Source organism: Syngnathus leptorhynchus, chromosome 7 (genome assembly GCF_054491065.1).
Source record: "Syngnathus leptorhynchus isolate UIUO chromosome 7, UIUO_Slep, whole genome shotgun sequence".
Classification (NCBI taxonomy): Eukaryota; Metazoa; Chordata; class Actinopteri; order Syngnathiformes; family Syngnathidae; genus Syngnathus; species Syngnathus leptorhynchus.
This window is the reverse complement of record NC_141201.1, coordinates 7304193-7325658: the sequence shown is the minus strand read 5'-3', so window position 1 is coordinate 7325658 and position 21466 is coordinate 7304193. Positions and strand designations below refer to the sequence as shown.

Genomic DNA, 21466 nt, shown 5'->3' with positions numbered 1-21466 from the left:
AAATAAATGGTATTCCAGAGATGGAGGTTTCATTGTTCTCTCACATAATTTAAAGTTGGCTGTGTTCTTCCAATTTCCCCCTCTGATGGATGCTACATCCCATCTTCACATTTAGCATGCACCACAAGCTCCTTGGTGGAATTAAAGAGGCTCATCAGAATGCCAAGGCCTGAGTCATTAGTTGTAGTGAATCACAACATCAGAATAATCATAATAGACAATAAACACAATCCGCAGCCTCTAACGATACGGTACGATCAAATTAACGGCATATGGGGTAGCAGTAGCTCATCTGAAAGGGCTCAGGCTTTGAAGCTGGACAGCAGTGGTTTGAGCTCTGCTGCAGACAAAAGTAAAAAGAGCAACTAGTTGATGGAAAGATTTTGTCTGCTTGAGTATCGGAGGAATGAAACACACTAATATTCCCTGATTGAATTTTAACATCTGTTAAAGTCGGAAAAGAGGAGAAATAATTTAAATTCATTTAATTTAATTACTCATTTCTTTGATATCTAATTAAATCATTTATAAAATAACTTATTTTAAAGATGAATAACAATGTTCTGAAACCTAGTTTTATAAGTAAGTGGATATCTGTGAAAGAAGTTTTATTTTGAAAATGAGGTGCATCTGCCTGTGAATCTGTCCATGACTATAGAAGAATGATCATCTCGATCATGAGAAGTGATTTAAAATTATAAGCCCACAAGATAGCAAACACAATACTTTTTAGAAAGGGTTATGGTCAAATGTTGAGACAAATGATGAGACTCCAACTTCCAGGAAAAAGCAACACTCGCTCTGCGTTATGTGGTGACAGACTCGTAAATGAGGAGCTGTCTTCAACCCTTCAACCCCCGTCCCAAAAAACCCCAAAACATTAATTACCATACATTTTGAGCAAAACAAAATTCTGGAGAAGACTAGATTTAAGCACCACACGTGGGGTCTTCCATTTCTAAAAGTTGGGCCAACAAATAAGCACACTATTTAGAACAACTATAATTAGTGTAATAGTAAGTTTCATTTGTTTGTTTTTTATTTTTCATTTGTTTTTATTAAATTCATTAAAATACTGCTTTTTGAGAAGCTTGGTGCTACAAAGTTGGTGACCACTGGTATCGATGATCAATGTTGCCATTATTCTTTTCAACACACTCGCACACTCATGTATATACGCGCACACTCACACACACACACATACACCACTCGACAAGAAAGTTATTTTTGCTTACCAACAACAGCGTAACCTCCTGGCACAATGGGGTAGATGGTGCCATCTGTGTTAATGCCATCTGGGAACCAGGCCGCCATGCTTTCTCCCACCAGACGACCAAATGCTGCTCCTAAATGATTGGATTTTAATGAAGTAATTAATACAACAACTGTAAACAATTTGTGCTTTGACTACATTCTGTTGCCAAGAGTTAAGAAGATCACTGAGTTGAGTCCAGATTATACTACAAGTAGATTGGACCGCACTAGTAGTGTGTGGGCTTCTCATCACTTGCAGTTAATTTTCTTTTTTTTTTTCCTCCGGTATTTTACTGAATTCCGTCAAATTAATTTTCCTTTGTTAATCAATGATACCAACGTTGTTCAATTAATTTGAAATGTACACTAATTTCTAATGGTTAAAATACAAAAAGACATATGGCAAGTGCCTTACCTATAACAAATACTGGCATGAAGGCCCCACAGGGTACTGGAATAGTTGTGGCCAGGGCAGACATCCAGAACTTAGGAAGAAAATGATGGAGAGTTAGGACAGTAGAAGATAAACAAAATAGATTGTTTTAAATTAGCTTCTCTTTACTATCTCATTGACAGTGAGGAGAAGAATGAGAAGGCGGCTGATTGCTCAAGTTGGATTAAGTTGTCACGGTCCTTCTTAATTTGACAGACCTTCTAATGAGCTCTGAATAATGTGCAGGTTCTAATGATTATAATAATAATAATAATACATTTTATTTGTATGGCGCCTTTCATGGCACTCAAGGTCGCCGAACACACATAAAATCGACACAATTAAAGAACAAGTTGTTCTAATGATTGAACAACACTGCATCAAAAGATTGGAGGAGTCATGAGAAAAGAATTGAAAATAAAATGGAAATGCTGCCACCGGGTATGTGGGTATGCACCTTTTGGCTTTGGTTTTAGGAAACGCATTAGTGCATTACTCAAAAACACATTTTGATCTGATCATTTGATGTGATCTGATGGCAAAAAATGCTCAATATTAAGGATTTGTTTTTGTTTTTTTACAAATGTCTCACACCTTAAGAATAAGAATATTGTAATGAGAATGTAATAATGAGCTTAACTGTTGTAAAAAAAAATGCAAATTGGAGCTTCCCGAGGCCAATGCAGATAAAATATTGAATGATTTTTGAGAATACCGCACCTGTTTGCATTTGATAAATGAAGACTTAGAAATAGTTTACAAGTTAGCCATTGCGCAGATCTCATCAACGTAAAAACATCAACATTGTAATCGACTTCTTAATTACAGTTGCTGTCTCCCACATCCCTGCATACTTCCAGTCCTCTTCCGCTCCCCGCACTATAGCTAGATGTAATTAAGGCCGACTGCCACCACAAAGTATCAGATCTTCTCCTGTAACCCTACACTGCTGTCTTTTTCACACACCTCTACATGCACATGCACACACACATGCACACGGACGCACACACGCACACCAAAGTGCGTAGGTGCACGCTCACACAATGCAAAGCTACTGTCATGCACCAGAGAGTTTGAGAAATGAATAAACAAAATGGGTCAGACAAAGAACAAAGCAGACTATTTGACTGTCCTCCATGGTCTCATCATCATCTTTTTAAGGCTATTTTTCAGCCACAAAAATCTTTATTCCAGCAAAAGACAACTGAAAGGATCTAGGAACCAAAAAAATCTCATTGTGCCTTTATTGAATTGGTTATGAACTAGTTTGATAAATTTGCTGTGAATGTAATGTCTGTGGGGTTAAAGAATATTCAAAAGTATACTATTTTAAATTTCTGATACAGATTGTAGTGTAGATATTCTGGCTCTATCTTTTTTTTCCCACTGGTTTAAAATAGGACAGTTGGATTAGCGTTTGTCCTTATTGAAGCAATACCCTTAATCTTACTTCAATTTTTTAACCATCTTTCTTTTTTATTGCTGTGCATGACCATTTTGCAACGTACCCATTAAATCCATAGGTTTATATTAATATAACCAGACAATAAAAGGTACACACCATACATTTATAATAACTTTACATAACTTATTATTATTATTTTATCATCTAATCTATTCAATCTAAAGTAAGGCCAAAATTAGATGCTGTCACAATTATCTTCGTTACAGTACAGCAAGACCTTTTCTGCCTCCGCTTCTATAACAAGAGGATATACAGTACATGAGTGGGAGGTGCACACTGTGGACATCGGGTTTTAGTTGTGTGCGGACACTTTGTTCCCGAGTGTCACAAGCAGTGATCTTATGCAACATTCTTGTAGAGTGGAAGAAACTACCACTGGTGATGTAATGTAATGGAAACCAATAGTTTGTTTACTCATTGTGGCATTGTCACATATGAGTGTTGGGCTCGCATTTCCCATAAGAATACTTGCTGCACAGACAACAAGCACAAGGCAAGAGTGAAAGTGTGAACATTGATTGATAAGCTTTTTAAAAAAAAGCAACAATAAAAGGTAATGGAACACCGATTGATTGCAAATTCATTTTGTACGTGATGCTATATTGAGTAAAAAAACTGAAGATATTTTCAGATTATTTCACAGTTGTACTTGTATCACCTTTAGAATGTTAAGGTGTATTTCAGAAATATTGTACGCCAGTGACTGCTCATTCCACATTGTCAAAACTGTAGTAACTATTCAGTAAGTGTTTAGTGTACAGTGTATTTTCATATTTGCAATGATGAGTTTCAAGGTGTTTTGTAAGAAGTACTGCGTCACATAAGCAAGCACAATTTGTCACAAATAATCACCAACAAAGATGCAAACTTCAAAATGGGAGCCAACAGTTTTCATGATTGCTTTCCACGATAATGGGATTCTGCTACAAGGAATGCCAGATTTGTGTGGTTATGTACACAAACCTTGCTTTGCAAACACATCATTTTAAGTATTTGTTACAGTTACAAGCACTGATTAATTTAACATCCTTCAAAGAACCCTCCCTTCCTCAACAACCCTAAAAGTAAAGCCTGGTCGTTGGAATGAAAGTTTGTTTGGAAAGGAGCACAGGCAAAGATGGCTGCCATGACGAATAAAACAACTATTCATTACAGAGACTGAGACTAAGACAGCAATTTCGCCTTGAAAACCACAATGCTGAATCTAAGAAAACCAAAGGCTGCAATTAGGCGGAGGTATTGCAGATTCAATGTGTGTGTGTGTGTGTGTGTGTGTGTGTGTGCGCATGCATGCGTGCCCGTTGTACTGTTTTGGTATTTGTCTGAACCAGTGGGGAAAACAGCACTTGAGAAAAGTGTGAATCTTTCTGTTTCTTACATATACATATTGTATAAGATAATTTCTCAAACACACTAGGTGCGGCTACTATCGATGGGAATTATGCATACTGGACATGACATAAAGTTCCGCACTCATGTAGACGCTAATAATGTCCCTCCACATATAACACGGAATCACGCTGGAACTTTTACCATGACTATTTTTCCATCCTTCAATATTTTATGTGAATTGTGTTTTATTGATATCCTCTGCCTGAAACGCCAGGTTGTTTAAATAAGGCACATTTGTAAGGAACGTGCATTTACGGGATGGTTGACAGAGTACCGTATTTTAAGGACTATAAGCCGCTAGTTTTTGCACAAGCTTTGAATCCTGCACGGTTTATTCTATGGATTTTTTTAATGATTTTGATGATATTGTATGATTTGTGCATATTCTCTTATATATGGAAATTAAACATTATATTATATATAGTCCAGTGCGTCATACATATATATATATATATATATATATATATATATATATATATATATATATATATATATATATATATATATATATATATATGAGCAAAACAGGATTTTCCTCTAATTTTAGCTGGTGCAATTTATCCTTGTGTGAGGTTTATGGTTCTGAAATTACAATACACATAGCACATGCACCGAGATTACAGTAAAATGTTCAAAATATTCACTGTCTAAACTAACTACTGTTGCTTTGAATGTTATTTTGCAATTCCAGTAGGTAACCCCAACTGCTCACCAAGTGGCATCTGGTTAGAATGTCATGAATGATGCAACGCAATGAGATATTTAAATGAGATTTTACGGTCCGGTAGCTTGAAAGTCTGAGATCAAACTCCAACCTTAAAGATGACACCACGTGTGTGATTGGCTTGGGCTTGCCATTTGCACGAGAGTGACCATGACCACTCATGCACCAGCCTGCTAAAGAGGAGGTCCCACGTTGTTGTGGTATGGGTCTTCTAGTTTGTGAATAGCATTAAGTAGCATGTAGTGATTTTTCCTTGTCATCAATAAGTTTCAGTCTACTGAATACCACTGGTCAATTGCAACAGCAGTAAATAAATTGCAGACAATTGTTGTGCTGGTCACACCACAAAAACATATGTATAATTGTGCATAATTAGTGCATAATTTCCAAATAAGCAGGATTCTCAATAATGTCCAATTTAGCGATTGGAAGAATTGTTACTCCAGCGACATAATCTATAAAACATACATTTATAGACTTGTTGTTTTATCTTTCTATACCATAGATATAGTACTTAATCTATATGATTTGACATACTGGTCTAACAATTCATTTTGGTGAAATGTTCCTTTAAAAACAGCTTTAAGATTTTAATTTCAGTGCTGAAATCAAGCCTAACCATATACATATGAAATAATGCTCACTGTAAATCTTTCTGCATTCATCACCTACCTTCATGACAATGAAGATGACCAGTGTGACAAATACATTGACCTGCGGATGTTGCCAGGCCTGGGAGTGTCCCATGAAGTCAAACTCTTCAGCAATGCCCTGTTTGGCCCAAGTGCGGTTGTCAAGCAAAGTCACCAGCGATTCCTTCTGGGTGAGCTGCAGGCCACAAAAGGAATCATCATTATCAAAATGACATGGGTCGTCATGTTAAGATCACAATGACATATGGATTTTAAAACATAATGCACTAAATTATTTCTGTTAGTCAAATAAAAATAAAGTGCTTGCAAAGATCCAACATGAGAGATATATTTAAGAATTTTGCGCCAACAAAGGCAAAAGGAAGTTTATGATTGACATGTTATTGTATTTAACAATGTTAAATTTGCTCCAACAAAGGCAACATTGTATTTAACAATTTTGATAAATTGATATTTGTGCACACATAACTATTTCTTGACCACAATCAGTATTTAGTGACCACACATTATCATTTTTAAGTATGTATCTATATACTGCGCCTTCTGTTTTTTTCTCCATGTCAGTTCTGGGGCTTCAGACTCTCTTCAGTGTAGGCCTATGAGAATAATTAAAATCTGCTGCGCACTGCAGTTTTGGGAAAAATTTGATACGGTATGATTTGCTGATACTGTATAAAGAAATGTCAAAGATTTGAGACTGCATGCAAACAGATTTAGATTTAAATAGACTATCTGCAGTTGATCTTAAAAATGGCATATCTGTACTGTAAAAAAAGAAGGATATGAGAATATTTTGCATGCAAACTCTTATGATAGACTTTAAGAGAAGTGGCTAAGAGTAGGTCAAATTAAAGCTTCAAAAGCATGTCTCCTACCTACCTCCTACAATGTAAAGGACACAATGCAATATACGTAGTATGAGTCATTATTTAAATACATTCCAGAAAAAATTAAAATCACCCCATAGCCTGTGATTTTAATTTTAGATATTATGAGCTTTGTGTGCCTCAGTAAAAAAACAAATCAAAGTATGCATTCTGATTGTCTAATCATTAGGCCAGATCATTATCATTAGACTCGAATGAAAATGATGTGATAAACCTGAAATATGTGTTTGCCATGAAAAATGATGAAAATGGTGGCAGGCAAGTTTAAAAAAATATTAAAAATGCAAATATTAAAAAATACTAATAAATTAAAAAAGGTCCACGGGTGCTGGAGTACGCGTGGATCCTCTGAAGAGAACCTCTGCATTGTACTGTACACTTTTAGTAGATCATGTTCACCTTGGTTGGATACATAGCCCTTGTATGTACATGTACATCAGCAATAACGAGGAACTCAAGATATGTCCACAACATATTTGAATACATTCCGTAGAATAATGGTTGCAATACAGCTGTTGCAATTCACTTACCTTGCCAGCCATGAACTGTCCAAAGCCAGGTGGAAATGTTAGTGTGGAAACTAGCAGAGTTACCAATGCCGGATACAGAAGACGCCTGAGAAAAAGATATTAGAGGCAGTGACCAAAAAATAGAAATTTGCAAAACTGAAAAAACCCCACCCAAGACTGAATTAATTTAGCAAAATGCCAAATGCATGTAAAAACATAAAAGATATAAACGAATGAATAAATATTAACACTCATCAAGTAATGAAGTGAGTGATTTGTTGCATAACACATTCGAGCGGTTAGTGGCTAAAATGGTTTCTGTCCCTAACGTTGTATAACAATAAGAAAGATGCCAACACCCACGAGTTACTTGTAGAACATGTCCCAAAATGTAATGCTCACTTTTTCATGAGGAATCTGTTGATGGCCTTTTGATTTCTGATGAACTGGACAATAAGACGATTTAGGTACACAAACAAAGCTCCGCCAAAACCACTGGCAATGCTGCAAAGAGAGACAAACATGCTTGAAAGACGATATCACAATTCCCACTGTTTTCTTGAAATTATGTTCCAGAACATTTTACGAGTCAAATTATACCAACATACACTAATAAATTCCACCCCAAGCTTTGTAGAAGCGTTATTTTCTACAATTGTACCTTAAATTTGTACATTTAGCCAGATTGCTTCAATGTTTATTCCTCTCCCCGAGGTTCTAATTCAGTCTACTGAATAACACTGGCTAATTGCAACAACAGTAAAAGATTCGCAGAGACAATTGCTTTGCTCGTCACAGCACAAATGCAAGTTTATGAACTAGTGCCTCATTTCAAAGTAAACAGGCTTTTCAACAGTGTGACGAGAAGAATTATTTTATCCAGTGAGATAATCTATAAAACACACATTTAAAGACTTTTTGTTTTATCTTTATATATTTTGATTGAAACAGGCGGCACTCTTCATACCATAGTTAATGTAGGTAATCATTACACTGGTCCCCAGTTATTAGCAGCTGGGTGGAATAGAAATACATTAAAATGAGTTGTTTTCATTGCCTGGACTTGGCTTTTGAGAAAAGGCCACAAATGTTCTTAGTGATACCCATGGAAAAAAACAACATCAGCAACCTTTGATTCGTGGGTGCCAAAACATCCAGTCAAAGCTCGAAAAGACCAAACATTTAGTGCACTGTATTTTCTACTAAAGAAGAAGTGTTTGCAATCCATTCTACCTCTTCTGGCTTTCTTGTTGTAAACGAGTCTCAATCAGGGTCATGAAAATGCCTCCCAGGCAAAGGAGGATAAAAGCTATCCCTCAGTGCCCTAGCAACTGTTAGAGGATGAATTATCCATGTATGATGACTCATACAGGTTTGGCCGTTAACACAACTAGAGAGAGAAAGATGCTCTTGATTTGACATAGAACTTCATCTAGAGCCATGTCAAAAAAGAAATCGCTAATTTAAAATTTTATCAATTTGATGGTTATTTTATTAATTATAGGCAACTATGCTATATGGCCGAATATATGTAAAAATTAACTTAGAAATGTTGCCATTTCCAATTTCTAATATTAAAAGTATATTTTATATATTTTAACAGTCTGGGATGCCTTGTGTAATCATGCAGCCTCTTATTACAAGCAGTTCTGGTCATAGGCAAGACTGCTGGTTTGGGGAATGAGACTCTTGATTGCACATGGCGAGATTGTTAGGTAGATGAACACATGTATTGTCATGTGGGCTCCCTCAAAAAGTCAGTTAAAATGTTAAAAAGATTTATGCGTCTACTTTGTTTAAGACATCGCTGTATTGAGTAAAAATGTAACTTTTTGGGTTTGACTAAGAATATGTACTTGAGAATAAAGCATCTAACTAACTACTGTATAGAACTTACCCAATGACAGCAAAAGCAGGCAACTCCTGGAGGTCAAATGGGAAATCTAGTCGGAAGCGAGTTTTAAACAGGGCTGTAATTGTCTCTGGAGAGGTGGGTGGGGGCGGGGGTAGAAAGAAAATGGCAAGCAACAATTAAAACGGGAAAAAAATATTGCACCTTTTAATGAGATGTATGTACACTTATTTTCTCACAGTGTACATTCGGCTTCAGAATTTGATTCTTTCTCATCAACGGAGGAAATAACAATGCCATGATTAAATTGGCTGGAAGTTTGAATTTCCGACCCGCTCTTAGATTAAATGACTTGTGTATGACTATTCGATGCATCTCATTTCCATACCAGCATTTTGCCTGAAGAGTCACTAAATACATTGAGTAAATATTGCAGGTTTTATTGCTTATTGCCTTTCAACATTTTCAGTCTTGAAAGTCAGTAGACATACAATTACAGTTGTAGGCGTTCATTCAAATAGTTTTCAAGAAATGCACATGTGACAGAAGTTACAAATTAGGTTTGAATTAGAATCCTAGAAGGATTTAGAATCACTGGATTTACCTACATACATAATTAAGGAAAGTTGTATTCATGGCTGTTAAAAATGAAAATAAATCAGCTGTGGTTAACATTGACTCATTATGAGCATGTACTTAATAAGTTTGAAGATTTTTGGTGCACACGTCCATGTCTTTATGGGGGAAAATGCATCTCCTGAGAATTTGCAAATACATTTGAATATACAGTAATCCCTTGCCACTTTGCGCTTCATCTTTCGCGAATATGCTACTTAGCGGGTTTCTAAGTGACGGGAGAATGGGAGCTGATAGCGCTGAGCGTGCCTCTGAGCAATGTGCGTTACTGCGGACGTGACTGAGTTCAAGCGCAGGAGGTGGAAGCTGGCCATGCACCAACCAGTCCGGAAGGGGTCAGGACACGTGACAATATAACGTGTTTGTTCTTTTATTTACTCTAAAGGTATTGGGGACGCTTTAAGAAGCTTTAATATTGTGTACTAGACCATAATGCAACAGGAGATTCATACGCAACCAAAACTCACTTTGGTTTTGCTATGCATGATGTCCCTAGGGATTTCAGAAGGGGGACACTTTGCATTAATGGCAAGGAGAATCACTCTTCTAATTGATGTGCATTACACCCATGCCCCGTAGCGGGCAACGAGAAACACTACACGTTAAAAATTTCAATACAACGGGTTAAAACATTTTAATAATACATATATCGTTTCTACTTTGCGATTTTCAGTTATCACTTGTAGCTGGTGGTTCTGGAATGTATCTCCCGCGATAAATGAGGGATCACTGTAACAGCCTGTTGCGTAAAACTGATTATGTAAAGAGGCAACAGAATCATGTATATCTTACCTTCGTCTCTGTTCCAAACAGCAAGCACTCTGAAGATGAAGGCACTAAAGGTAGCAGCAAAGAAACCTCTCCAATAGTTCCTCACCGCAAAGAATGTGGAAGTTACTTCAATACTGAACAAAACACCTAAATGCAACACAAGATATCAGTTAAGATATATGATGAAAAGACTTCAGATATGACATGAAATTTCTTTGATAAATGTTTTATATTTAACAATTGTTAAATTTAATCCTTAAAGGGTTTTCTGATCTATTGTATTGAGCAACTCACCTCCTATCGGGGCTGCAAAACAGCAACCAACTCCCACTGCACAAGCTGCGGCGAGCATCTCAATGTTCCTTGACTCGTTCTAAATAACATAAACGCGTGCGCACAACAAATGGTTATTGTAAATTCCAGTCAGTTTCTGACCCCCAGGGTGGTTTGTAGGTAATTACATTGAACAGATTTGGAAATGTGACCTGCAAGATTTCAAATTCTTCATGATGCTTTGAGATCAGAACTGATTAATTGTAGTGCAGCACACAAAATGAAAAATAACAAACAAAAGTGAACTATTACATAGAACAAATGACAATGGGACAGGATGAGACAACCACAGAGATGAAAAATTGTTAAAACCAAATTAATATTCTATATTGAGAGGAAATATATTTGGATGTGGAGGTAAAACTGTATGTAAAATTTCCAAATGTACATAGGGCAATATTTGTCTGAGCAGGGACAACAAATGGATGGTGTGTATGTACATACATGTTTTCCAATTACTTAACATACCTTTATTCCTGTAAAATTGACTTCCTTCAAGCAGCGTGACAGTGGTAAAAAGGGGACAGAGCATTTTTTTTCGGTGTACATTAAGTGTACATTCAGTAGTGTATCATTGTCTTCCAAGCTTAGCAGCTGTTGATCAAACTGAATTCTCACTAAATTATCATGGGGTATCTAAGAATGTGTGGTATGGGAGGCGAAAACAACTTTGTTTTGGAGATAAAGGTACAGGAAGACTCTAAACATTCACACACACAATTTTGTTTTATTTTTTTTACTGACAATAGACAATTTTTGGATTTCATAGTCGAAACCTGTTGGTGTGATGTTATGAGAACGCTGCTTGTAAAGTTGCAGTTGGTGTTTGCATACAAAATTCCCCGATGAAACTAAGGGTTGAAGGATGTGTTGGGAAAGTGGTGTTTATGTGGTAACGCACTTCCGTTGTTGTTCTTTCTATCCCTTGTTTACGCGTATGTTCAGTAAAGTCTTTTGCGACACCAAGTTGCCCGACAATAATCTGGTACGTCGTTCTAAAAAGTTTGGAGACTGCTGGTATATAGTATTATCAATGTTGATCATGAGTGGGATGTACTGTGTAGTTAAAGAGATATACTACTAATACTATGGGTTAAAACATAGCAAGAACTAGTGTTTAAACAGAAAATAGTGAATAGCAAAAATAACATTGACAAGAGATACCTCATAAATTCCTCCAAATAGAGACATGAATTTGCTGAGGAGAGCTGCACACAAACTGGCAATGTGGACAAATGGACCCTGGAGAAGAAAAGTGCACAATAAAAATATTTGACAGAAAGTGGAATAAATATTTGAGAATTAAGATTACAGCAAGACGCGGACACTCTAGAAAAAAGAAGAGCCTGCACTGAAAGGCTCAAGGCAGTGATGTACTGTATTTAGAGTCTTGGTGAAGTACAGTGTTCTCGTCTCCAAAAGTATTGGAACAATAAGGCAAATTTCCTTACGTTTGTTATGGACTGAAAACATTTGGGTTTGACGTCGGGGAAAAAAAGAAAAAAAAAAAAAGAGTCAATCAAGAGACCTTTTTGCTTTGTTTCTTTTAATTAAAAGTATTCGCATTAGGATTTGGGGCAACTTAAAAAATAGCACCTTCCTTCTGTATGAACGCCAAGCATATGTGCCTGCGGTGTGCCTCTTGAGAATCATTTGTTATTCATGCTGCAGGGATACCAGAAAGTAGGGTAGGTATGTACCGGATGCTGCAGCATTTCAAGATTTCATAACCAATTTTAACAAATGTTTGAAAAGTTATAAGATACAAACAAATAACACTACACTATCCGTTGACTAGTCGAGCAGCGTAGGTGCATAATAACAATTAGGTAGTGGATGTATTTTCCAGCAGACTTCTTGCTGTGGGGTGCTTCTAGAGTGGGACAATACGAGCCACTGCATGAGTTAGACAGATGTGAGCAGAATTGTTCACCAATGATGGAATGCCCTTACTGGTTTCACATCAATGTATAATGTGTGGACACAAGTTATTTGGGGCTAACTTGTGTAGCTCAGTGTGTTACCTCCTTGCCCAGCGGCATTCCACTGCCCAAGGCGCAGGTTAGGCCGATGACTTTAGCCACAAAGGTTTTGAAGGTGAGGTATTCCTTCAGTACTACTCCCCGCAAGATGGTCTTCATCTCTGGAATACCCGAACCTGAAGACAGTAGAAATTGAGAAGAGAAACATCCACCATGTACAGTAGATTTTATCATTGAAGTTATTGCAATGTCAACACATTTAAATTTTAGGCACATTTTAAGTATTTACCTTCTCTATGAGCCACTTCTCAAATAGATACATTATTAAGATTTGTTCTAAAAAGTACATTTTAATTGTAATACGAATATGAATATTGTATTTAATCGTACCAACAGCCTGCGGAGCGAGAATCTGAGTGAAGCCAGCTGAGAAGGTGATGAGTACTACAGGGTATGTGACCCAGGCCAGATATTGCAGGAAAACATTACTGTCCAGGCCACCATACATCCACTTCTGTGCTGTGGAAACACATACACAAGTGTAACCAACAGCATTATTGGAACATAAAGAGCATCCAATGTATTTATAAAGGTTGTATGGACTTTACACCCATGAAGAAAACATGACTGTTACTCCTTACTGTTCAACATGTCTCACCTTGAAGGCAGATGGCAATGCAGAAGTCCACCACCCAGCTGACCAACGCCATGACGAGGCCCAGCAGGATAAGGAAGATCCAGTCCTCCCCGACCCGCGAGATCAGGAACTTCTGGCAGCGAACAGTGCAAACTAAAAGGCAAGACAAGAAGACATGTTCAGGCTCAAAGATCACATATGATACAAAAACTAGTTGATGGCTGCAACAAACAATTATTTTAATTGTAAAATATCAAGGTCTATTTTTAATTCCTTGAAATTATTTCTGTTCTTTCCTTTTTTTTCTTCCTTCCGTTTGTGATCACAAAAATATTAAGATGATTCTCCTCGAATAAATATCTGGACTTTATTTTGGGCTATGAGAAGCACTTGGTAGCAGGTGTGTGCCGACTCCCATGAGGGATGAATTGGAATGTGATGATAAGAGCAACCGCATTATAGTGATAAATGATAAACCGGGAACTAAATCTGCTGGTGAACAAAATGGAGAATGCAAATGCAATGGGGTAACAGGGGTAACCAAACTGTTGGAGATTGAGAGCTATTTCTTGGGTACTGATGAATAAGAAGGGCTATCAGTTTGGCACTCCCTTCAGAAATAACACATTTGCTTAAGTTAATTTTAACAATGTTATTGTTGTGTTACTAACAACACTGGTCAACAGCAAAGTATAATTAGAGATGACTTTATGTCAACAATTTTTGACACTGGTTTAAAAAATATAGATTTTTTTGTTGTTGTACATTTTGAACTAAAAAAAATCATGAAATAAAATGAAAGAAATGTATTTAAACACCCACCCCTTGCAGGTATGAAGTCTTTTGGGCTCTAACACTGCAGGAACTGGTTACAAGTATTGTAAAGTTGTTGTGAGACATGCACATGTGCTTAGTAATCAGGTTTAATTGCTGGAACAAAACAGTTTGACTATGACTCATCGGATGTGCAATTGTGTATGCACACACTATATTTCAAAGCAACACTGATACACACAGTAATTCTGTTCTTTCACTTTGCCATTACCAAACGGTGTTCTCATCTCCGTTTTCTACAGGGAAATCTTTCTTGGTAACAGTAGGAGGCTCCATGAACTAATGATGTGCACAACCATTTTTGTTTGTTCTTTCTCATCTGTAGCATGCAGAACAGATGTTTATGTGACAGTGATCATAAATTGTTCACCTGTTTTCACCTATGATAGAGGGATAACCAACAACTGAATCTTAATATAAATACATTATTTATGTAAATACATCTATTAAGTGAAGAAAACCTTTACCATTTGTTATACACTCCATTAGATCCTTAATGAAATCACCACTGCAATCCCATTATTGGAGTTCGTATTACTTCTGCCATTCCAAGAGAAAGCGGAGCATATCACGCTACCTATTGGCATTCTGAAACATAATTTCTAATTGTCAAACTCTTCACTCACCATAAAATCCAAGAGAACATATACCCCCAACCAATCAGTGAGCTAAATTTATGGATCCAAATGCATTCTACGTAACCTAGTATTAAACTCCTCGCTGTGAACTAGCACACTGTTGTTTATTGATTATGTGACAACGGACAGAAGTAACAAGATCAGACGTGTGGAACCCACGCCGGACAATCAGTGCCAACTTTGTTTCAAAACGCTGAGAATACCGTTTGTGAGACAGTGTGCATCAACTGAGCACGCTATTCACACGATCTAAATTGTTGAGATGACAATTAGAAAACTGAGCTGAAAATTGAATATTGAGCTTTTGAAAGCCCATTGTTATCGTCTTTCAGCAAAAAAGAAAAAAATGGCCTCAACGTTTCAATATTTTAGAAGATTTGTGTGTTTGCAAGGCAGTCAAAGTTTAGTAGGACATTTTCATCTACCAAAGGATGGGTTTGCTCACAAACGGAATAGCTAATTTGATATCCATCATGCAAACCAAGGTCAGTGGTGCAATTTTCCCAGGTGAGGGTTTGTTTGCTTGCTTGTTGAACGAGCTGCTGCACAGAACAAGTTGTGCCTGGATGGCTTCATGTCACACGCATCTTAATAGCAGTGCGCTCAGAATCTTAGTTGGAGTAGCAGCTGCTGTCTGGCACAGCGTGACTGTTGGATTTGACAGACACAAATGCTGGAGTTACTTCCTCTTATTTCATTCTGTGGGTTTTTGCGAACAGGACTGATGAGTGATGACTATTACTTGCAAATGCATCGCTCTTTAAAATGAAAACAACACATTTGGAGTCAGGTCTGAGCGGAACAAAAAGTTGTGCACTTCCTCTGAATGGTGCTTAAGTGGTTATTTTGCTGAGCCAATATTTGACATATAGGCAGGTTCTATCGCTAATTAAGGTCTAAACTAACATGTACTTTAGTTCCAGGTCTTGATGCTGGCAATATCTCATGGAAGTTTCTGCACATGTGCACACATGCAGGCACACAGACTTTAACTTGCAGATGAATTGCCATCTTGATTCTTGGAGGCATGCAATAAGAATCATGTTCCAGCCCAATCTCTCATTACCTGTTGATCTCCCTTTGCCCTGCTTCATTTGTTCACCCCCAAAACTGTTCTGCCTTTCAGCGTATCATAGGCTCTCATCTCTGACTTACCCCCCCAAGCAACATCCCTACAATCTTTTTCTTTGCATCTTTCTTCAATGGATTTTGCAATCTCTCTCCATACGTAGAGACTTACATTCGCCACGTAACGAGTGAGCCCAATTTCAATTTTGGTGGGTACATAAAATGTTTAACAGAGGAAAAAACAATGGATGTGACATGAAAGAAAAAAAAACAAAAACATACCGTTTTTAAGAAATCCTTGCAGTGGCCATTATTGAGGTTGTTTTTGAAAATATTGACCAAGTGTGTTTGTGGCTGTTTTAAAAGACCATTAAAGTCAACCGTATACTTATAAGTGTTGCCTTTGGTACACTTAATATCAAAACAGAACCATCTCCTCCAGACTTTGTGATGATGACGTATTTTCCATTCTAATTAGGTCTAAAAGTGATGTTTATGCAAATGTTGTGTAATGGCATAGGTGTTGGTCTCAGACAAAACGCCTCTTTTTGCAAATCTGTTTACTTGTAGGGTTACAGCCATTGTGGCATCATTCTTCTGATTGTAATAAAATGTATCGGTATGCTAAATGCAGTGTAATGAAAATGCACATGAAAATCATGATTAGCATGAGAAATAAACTTGAAAAGATTCGTCTGTTTATACAGATCAGAACATTAGCGATAGAAATCATTTTTGCATTATGCCGTTCTAATTAAACACAGTTATTCCATCAGTGCTCAACTATTATCATGGTAAATTATAACAATAACTATTTATAAGTTAAGCCCATACAGCTAAAAAAAAAGTTAGTTGTTAGAGTCACAGTTTGACCCTTGTACAATTGATTCACTTAATTTCCTGTAGTACAAATTGTTTTAAATCTCGAGGGGGGATCTTAACCATGTAGTCAATAGGAAATTGTATTTGTCCTTAGAGATTCATCCATTTGATGTCTACCACAACGTACTATGGCCACAACACGCGAAGCAAAACAGAAAACTAGTGTCCATCTCATAAAAGAATGCACTATATCTGCTTGATGAAAATGTTTTGCACTGGCAATGTGATTAATGTGCATTGCTCATTTCCTGGATTAAAGTGTGTTGGATCAAAAGCCAAGGGACCTCTGTCTTCATTACATCATTCTCTCATGCATCCATTTTATCCTTCAGACCTCTGCCAGGAACTGCCCCTTCTTTTGTTTTTATTACTCGTCATCACTCTCTGATTTTTTGCATTTCCCTCTCTCCACTTTTTGCTCCCGCTTTTACGCTCACTCTCTGTAGCCCACCCACACACCAAACCCATCTTTGCTATTGCAGTGTCAGCACTTCCGCACTGCAGTCCTCTGCGGATGTTCTTTGAAATACTGTACCTATATTCATCTCTCCTATCTACCATTCTCCTTTTTCTCAAATGCACGTATGCACACAAAACAAAAGAAAGATATTGAACATTCTTTATTACTTTCAATTAGATCTTGGGGCAAGCTGTAATAAGGCCAGGATGAGAGCATTAGTCAACACACAGATTCACTATGGTGAATTTGTGGAAACAATAAACATGTTTGTGTTGACTGCAAAATCAATAGAGACCCTGACGTGATGAAGTTTGTGGAATTCAAATCATATTAATCATGTTTTATAGTTACGGTGTGTCCAAAAAGTTCTATTTAAGGTGTATCCAAAAAGTTCCAAAAGACAAACTTCAAAGTATTGACATCAAAATGTCACACTTTGCCAGCATTTTCTGCCATGCCTTCTTGTAATCCTGGAAGGATTGTTCCAGGATCCTCCTCATCACAGAAATCTTGATATCAGCCATATATTTAAAATGGGTGCCCTTGACAACCCACTTGAGTTTGGAAAAGAATAGAAGAAGAAAAAAAAATCACACCGAGCCAGGTTATGTCAGAAGGGTGATTTTGCTCCATTATGGCGAAAGTGCATTGTCATGGTGAGGCAGCCACAAGTCAGAACTTTTTTAACACAAAATAGTTAAAAAAAAACAACTGTAGCATGAATAAAATCTCTTTCATAATCTTGTCACTGCATTTTAGTCAGCCATCACAACATCTTAAGACTTTCTTCTTTTGTTGTTTCATATTTGCTTGTGTATTTAGGATCATTGTTGCACTTAACAATTTGAACGAATAGGCTGACAAATGTTTCATTGTTATCAATTTCAGATAGTTTTGATAAACCTTATATCATTACAAAGATGTTCACAAAGTGGTTAACGTAGTCTCATCCTCGCTTGTGAATCACTGAGCCTATTTTGATGAGCTTCATCAAGTCTATGTAATGAATATAAACAGACTCTTTTGTTCAGACATTTTGTTTATAATCACTGAGCCTGTCTGGGATGCTCTTTTTTATACCTAATCATACTCATCTTTCTCTAATTAACCTATTCACCGTTTTGTTTTTTTTTAGCATTCCTCAACCTTTATTTAATCGCTCCTGTCCCAGCTATTTTGGAATATGCTGCAGTTATCAATTTCAAAATGAGAGAACATTTAGAAAGAAACAAAACAAAAACGCTCATCAATTTCAACATGAATTTTTTTGTCTTTGTAGTGTTTTCGATAGATTAGTTGAAATTTGTTTGCATGTCATCACATTCTGTTTTTGTTTATATTTTACACATTAATTTTTTTTTTTTTTTCCAAGAGTATGGCTGTTATGTCTCAAAGCAAGTGGGAATGGAAGTTATTAAAGGTTAATGATAAGGGAATGGCAACACAGGTTTAATGAGGAATTGAAAGTTAAAGGGGCAATTTGTTGTTTACTTGTTTACCAGAGATAAAGTCCTGGGGTGGTGCTTCTAGAACATATGGATACCCTGACCCTGGAGGACAGATAAACCACAGATGATAATTATCGTAAGAAAGTACAGTATGTGCTGAAAACAGATAAATCGATAGTAAATGATTCTGATACTTTGTCATTCAATGTATATTTAAAAACAAAAATAAAATAAAGTTTATATTTGCAAACTCAGCAGCCTATTATATGGCTAAAGGACAGGGAAATCATGAGGAAGATGGATGAAGACATGAAGAAAAAATGGTTCTCTGGGAGTGGGTTTAGGCTTGAAAATGCAAAAAAAAAATGAGAATGAAAGGGCAGGAGGTGTCAGAATGGGATAACAAAGTGTTGAAGGAAAGTGTGAGTGAAGACTATGGCTGTGCAAATTGGAAGCTGTTCTTACAAGCAATTGGAGCAAAAAAGACTAAAAGGATCACTATAATTCATAGACCTAATATTATGAATTTATAATTGATGAGATATTTAAAATTTCAATTCAAACACTGTTATAGCAGCCAAGATCACTGGTATTTCAATTTGTATTAGAATGATCTGAATTAAAAAAAGGTGGTGGCAGGCAATCGGTATCTGAAGAGGGATTAGAATACAGGCTTGAATGGCTTTACCCTATGTATTTATTTTTTTTATCAATTTTGTGTTCTGAGAAGGGACCCATCTATAAAACCATCTTTTAAAACACAAAATCAATACCAGGATTCATAAAAATGTTACCTTTGAATATAGGTAGAGTTGCAATAAGGTAAAACACTTCATATACAGCATTTTCATGGACAGATTTTCCTTCATCTACAGTTTGCTGATCATATAAACCAGCTTTTACTGTAAGCCACTGACCCAGTATTTCATGAGATGCGATCATCATTATGATCTCAGCATGGTCACCACCTTGTAAATGCTAGAAAAACAACAGGCTCCACATGTTTCCCTTCCTCTGTCTGGAGTGGAAGGAAACTACCTAGATGAGGCATCATTAACTTAAATATGTAAATACACTCATCCATCCCTCCATCCCTCCATCCCTCCCTCCCTCCATCCATCCATCCATCCATCCATCCATCCATACCACTTGACTTGTTTGTAAAATTTGTAACACAGGGGCAATATGAGTATGCTAACCCTAATGGATTATGTCTAAACTCAATTTCATTACGAACTGTCCAATAACGACAAAATTAACAATTTTGCAGAAGACAGGGTATAACAGAATTGTTTATGAAACAAGGACATATTAAGTCTCGTAAATGGTAACAGTGTTTTGGCTTCCAATTGCTAGATGTTTTGGAAATGGTTTGACGATATTTTAAAATATCCACACAAAATAGAACTTAGATATAGCAAATTTTACTTTACTTTATTAGGATAAGAAGCACATACTGCACTTATTGGACTTGAAAGTACCTGTATTTGATTTGTGGATTTTTTTTTTAACTAAGAATGACAAAAAAAAAAAAAGCAATCTTCCTTTTTCAATGCCTGACCTGCGCTGTGCACTACAAGCTGTAAAACAAAATTACAACTACGACTCAGTTGGCGACATGGGACAAGAGTAAACGTCATCACTATTATCTAAATCTTTACAACAAGTTTTCTTATGGCTGCATCTTGGCTGAACCTAAGATTGTCGGATTACAAAATCAATGTAAGCCAACACTGTGTATCAAGGACTCTCTCAATGCCGTAACATTCAGGGTTGAGTACAGCATATAGAATAGTGCCAAGAACCACTACAGTAAAACACTTCGCAACAACAGTCCAAGATTAACACACACACACACACACACACACACACACACACACACAAACACACACACCCAGACCCTGCACGTGGCACTGACCCAAATATTGATCACAGTGTCTCCTTGATTATCTCATTTAATTTAATTTTAAAACTTTCCCACAACACAGTAATTGGCGAACAATGCCCAAGTGTGTGTGTTGTGTGTGTGTGTGTAGTGTTGTGTGTGCGTGCGTGCTCATGTGCGTATTTCATTACATCTGGACTGAACTGATTGGCAGACGGCACTAGCGGTGTTTAAAGAACAAACACACTCGCACACAGGTCTTGTGGCGCGCATACAGATGATGATTAGTTCATTTGAATTGCAGCAATTATTCACAGAATAAAAGGTGAATTTCAGATGGTTTTTGCTATTCCCTCCTAAATGGCTCTGACAACATGTCACAAGCCATTACCAAGCTGGGGCTATAATTTTGCACACTGTGCAGGTGCTTTCATACACTCACCCATTGCCCACTCAAACACAATATTGCAAACGATAATGAGACAATGTACATTTATCGCTGTGTGTTCCCTTGAACTATACATTCAACCTACCTATCCCAAACCAAATCTATTTTCACATTCTAACAAATGGAACAGGTGGCATAAAGTAGCTGAGTGAGAGAGGGGGATAAACAAAGCTGAGAGTGCAAACGCAGGGAGATGGCTTTTGGTAATGAGGAGAGACAAAGAAAAACAGGAAATGACGAAGTATAATAAGAAAAGAAGAAGAAAGTGCAACTGT

At 36.9% G+C, this 21466-nt stretch overlaps 1 protein-coding gene across 2 annotated transcripts in view; it reads right to left on the bottom strand.

The window, feature by feature from the left end:
• LOC147054497 (chloride channel protein 2-like) overlaps positions 1 to 21466 on the bottom strand; it is a 61437-nt gene that overhangs the window by 23652 nt on the left and 16319 nt on the right. For both annotated transcript variants that reach the window (XM_085916565.1, XM_085916566.1), the window contains exons 3-14: positions 13550 to 13681; positions 13282 to 13410; positions 12934 to 13067; positions 12074 to 12151; positions 10871 to 10949; positions 10598 to 10723; positions 9215 to 9299; positions 7720 to 7821; positions 7339 to 7423; positions 5941 to 6096; positions 1670 to 1739; positions 1236 to 1346 (exon numbers count right to left, since the gene is read on the bottom strand). In XM_085916565.1, the coding sequence (XP_085772691.1) occupies positions 1236 to 1346; positions 1670 to 1739; positions 5941 to 6096; positions 7339 to 7423; positions 7720 to 7821; positions 9215 to 9299; positions 10598 to 10723; positions 10871 to 10949; positions 12074 to 12151; positions 12934 to 13067; positions 13282 to 13410; positions 13550 to 13681 (1287 nt within the window). The remainder of the gene's footprint in view (positions 1 to 1235; positions 1347 to 1669; positions 1740 to 5940; positions 6097 to 7338; positions 7424 to 7719; positions 7822 to 9214; positions 9300 to 10597; positions 10724 to 10870; positions 10950 to 12073; positions 12152 to 12933; positions 13068 to 13281; positions 13411 to 13549; positions 13682 to 21466) is intronic.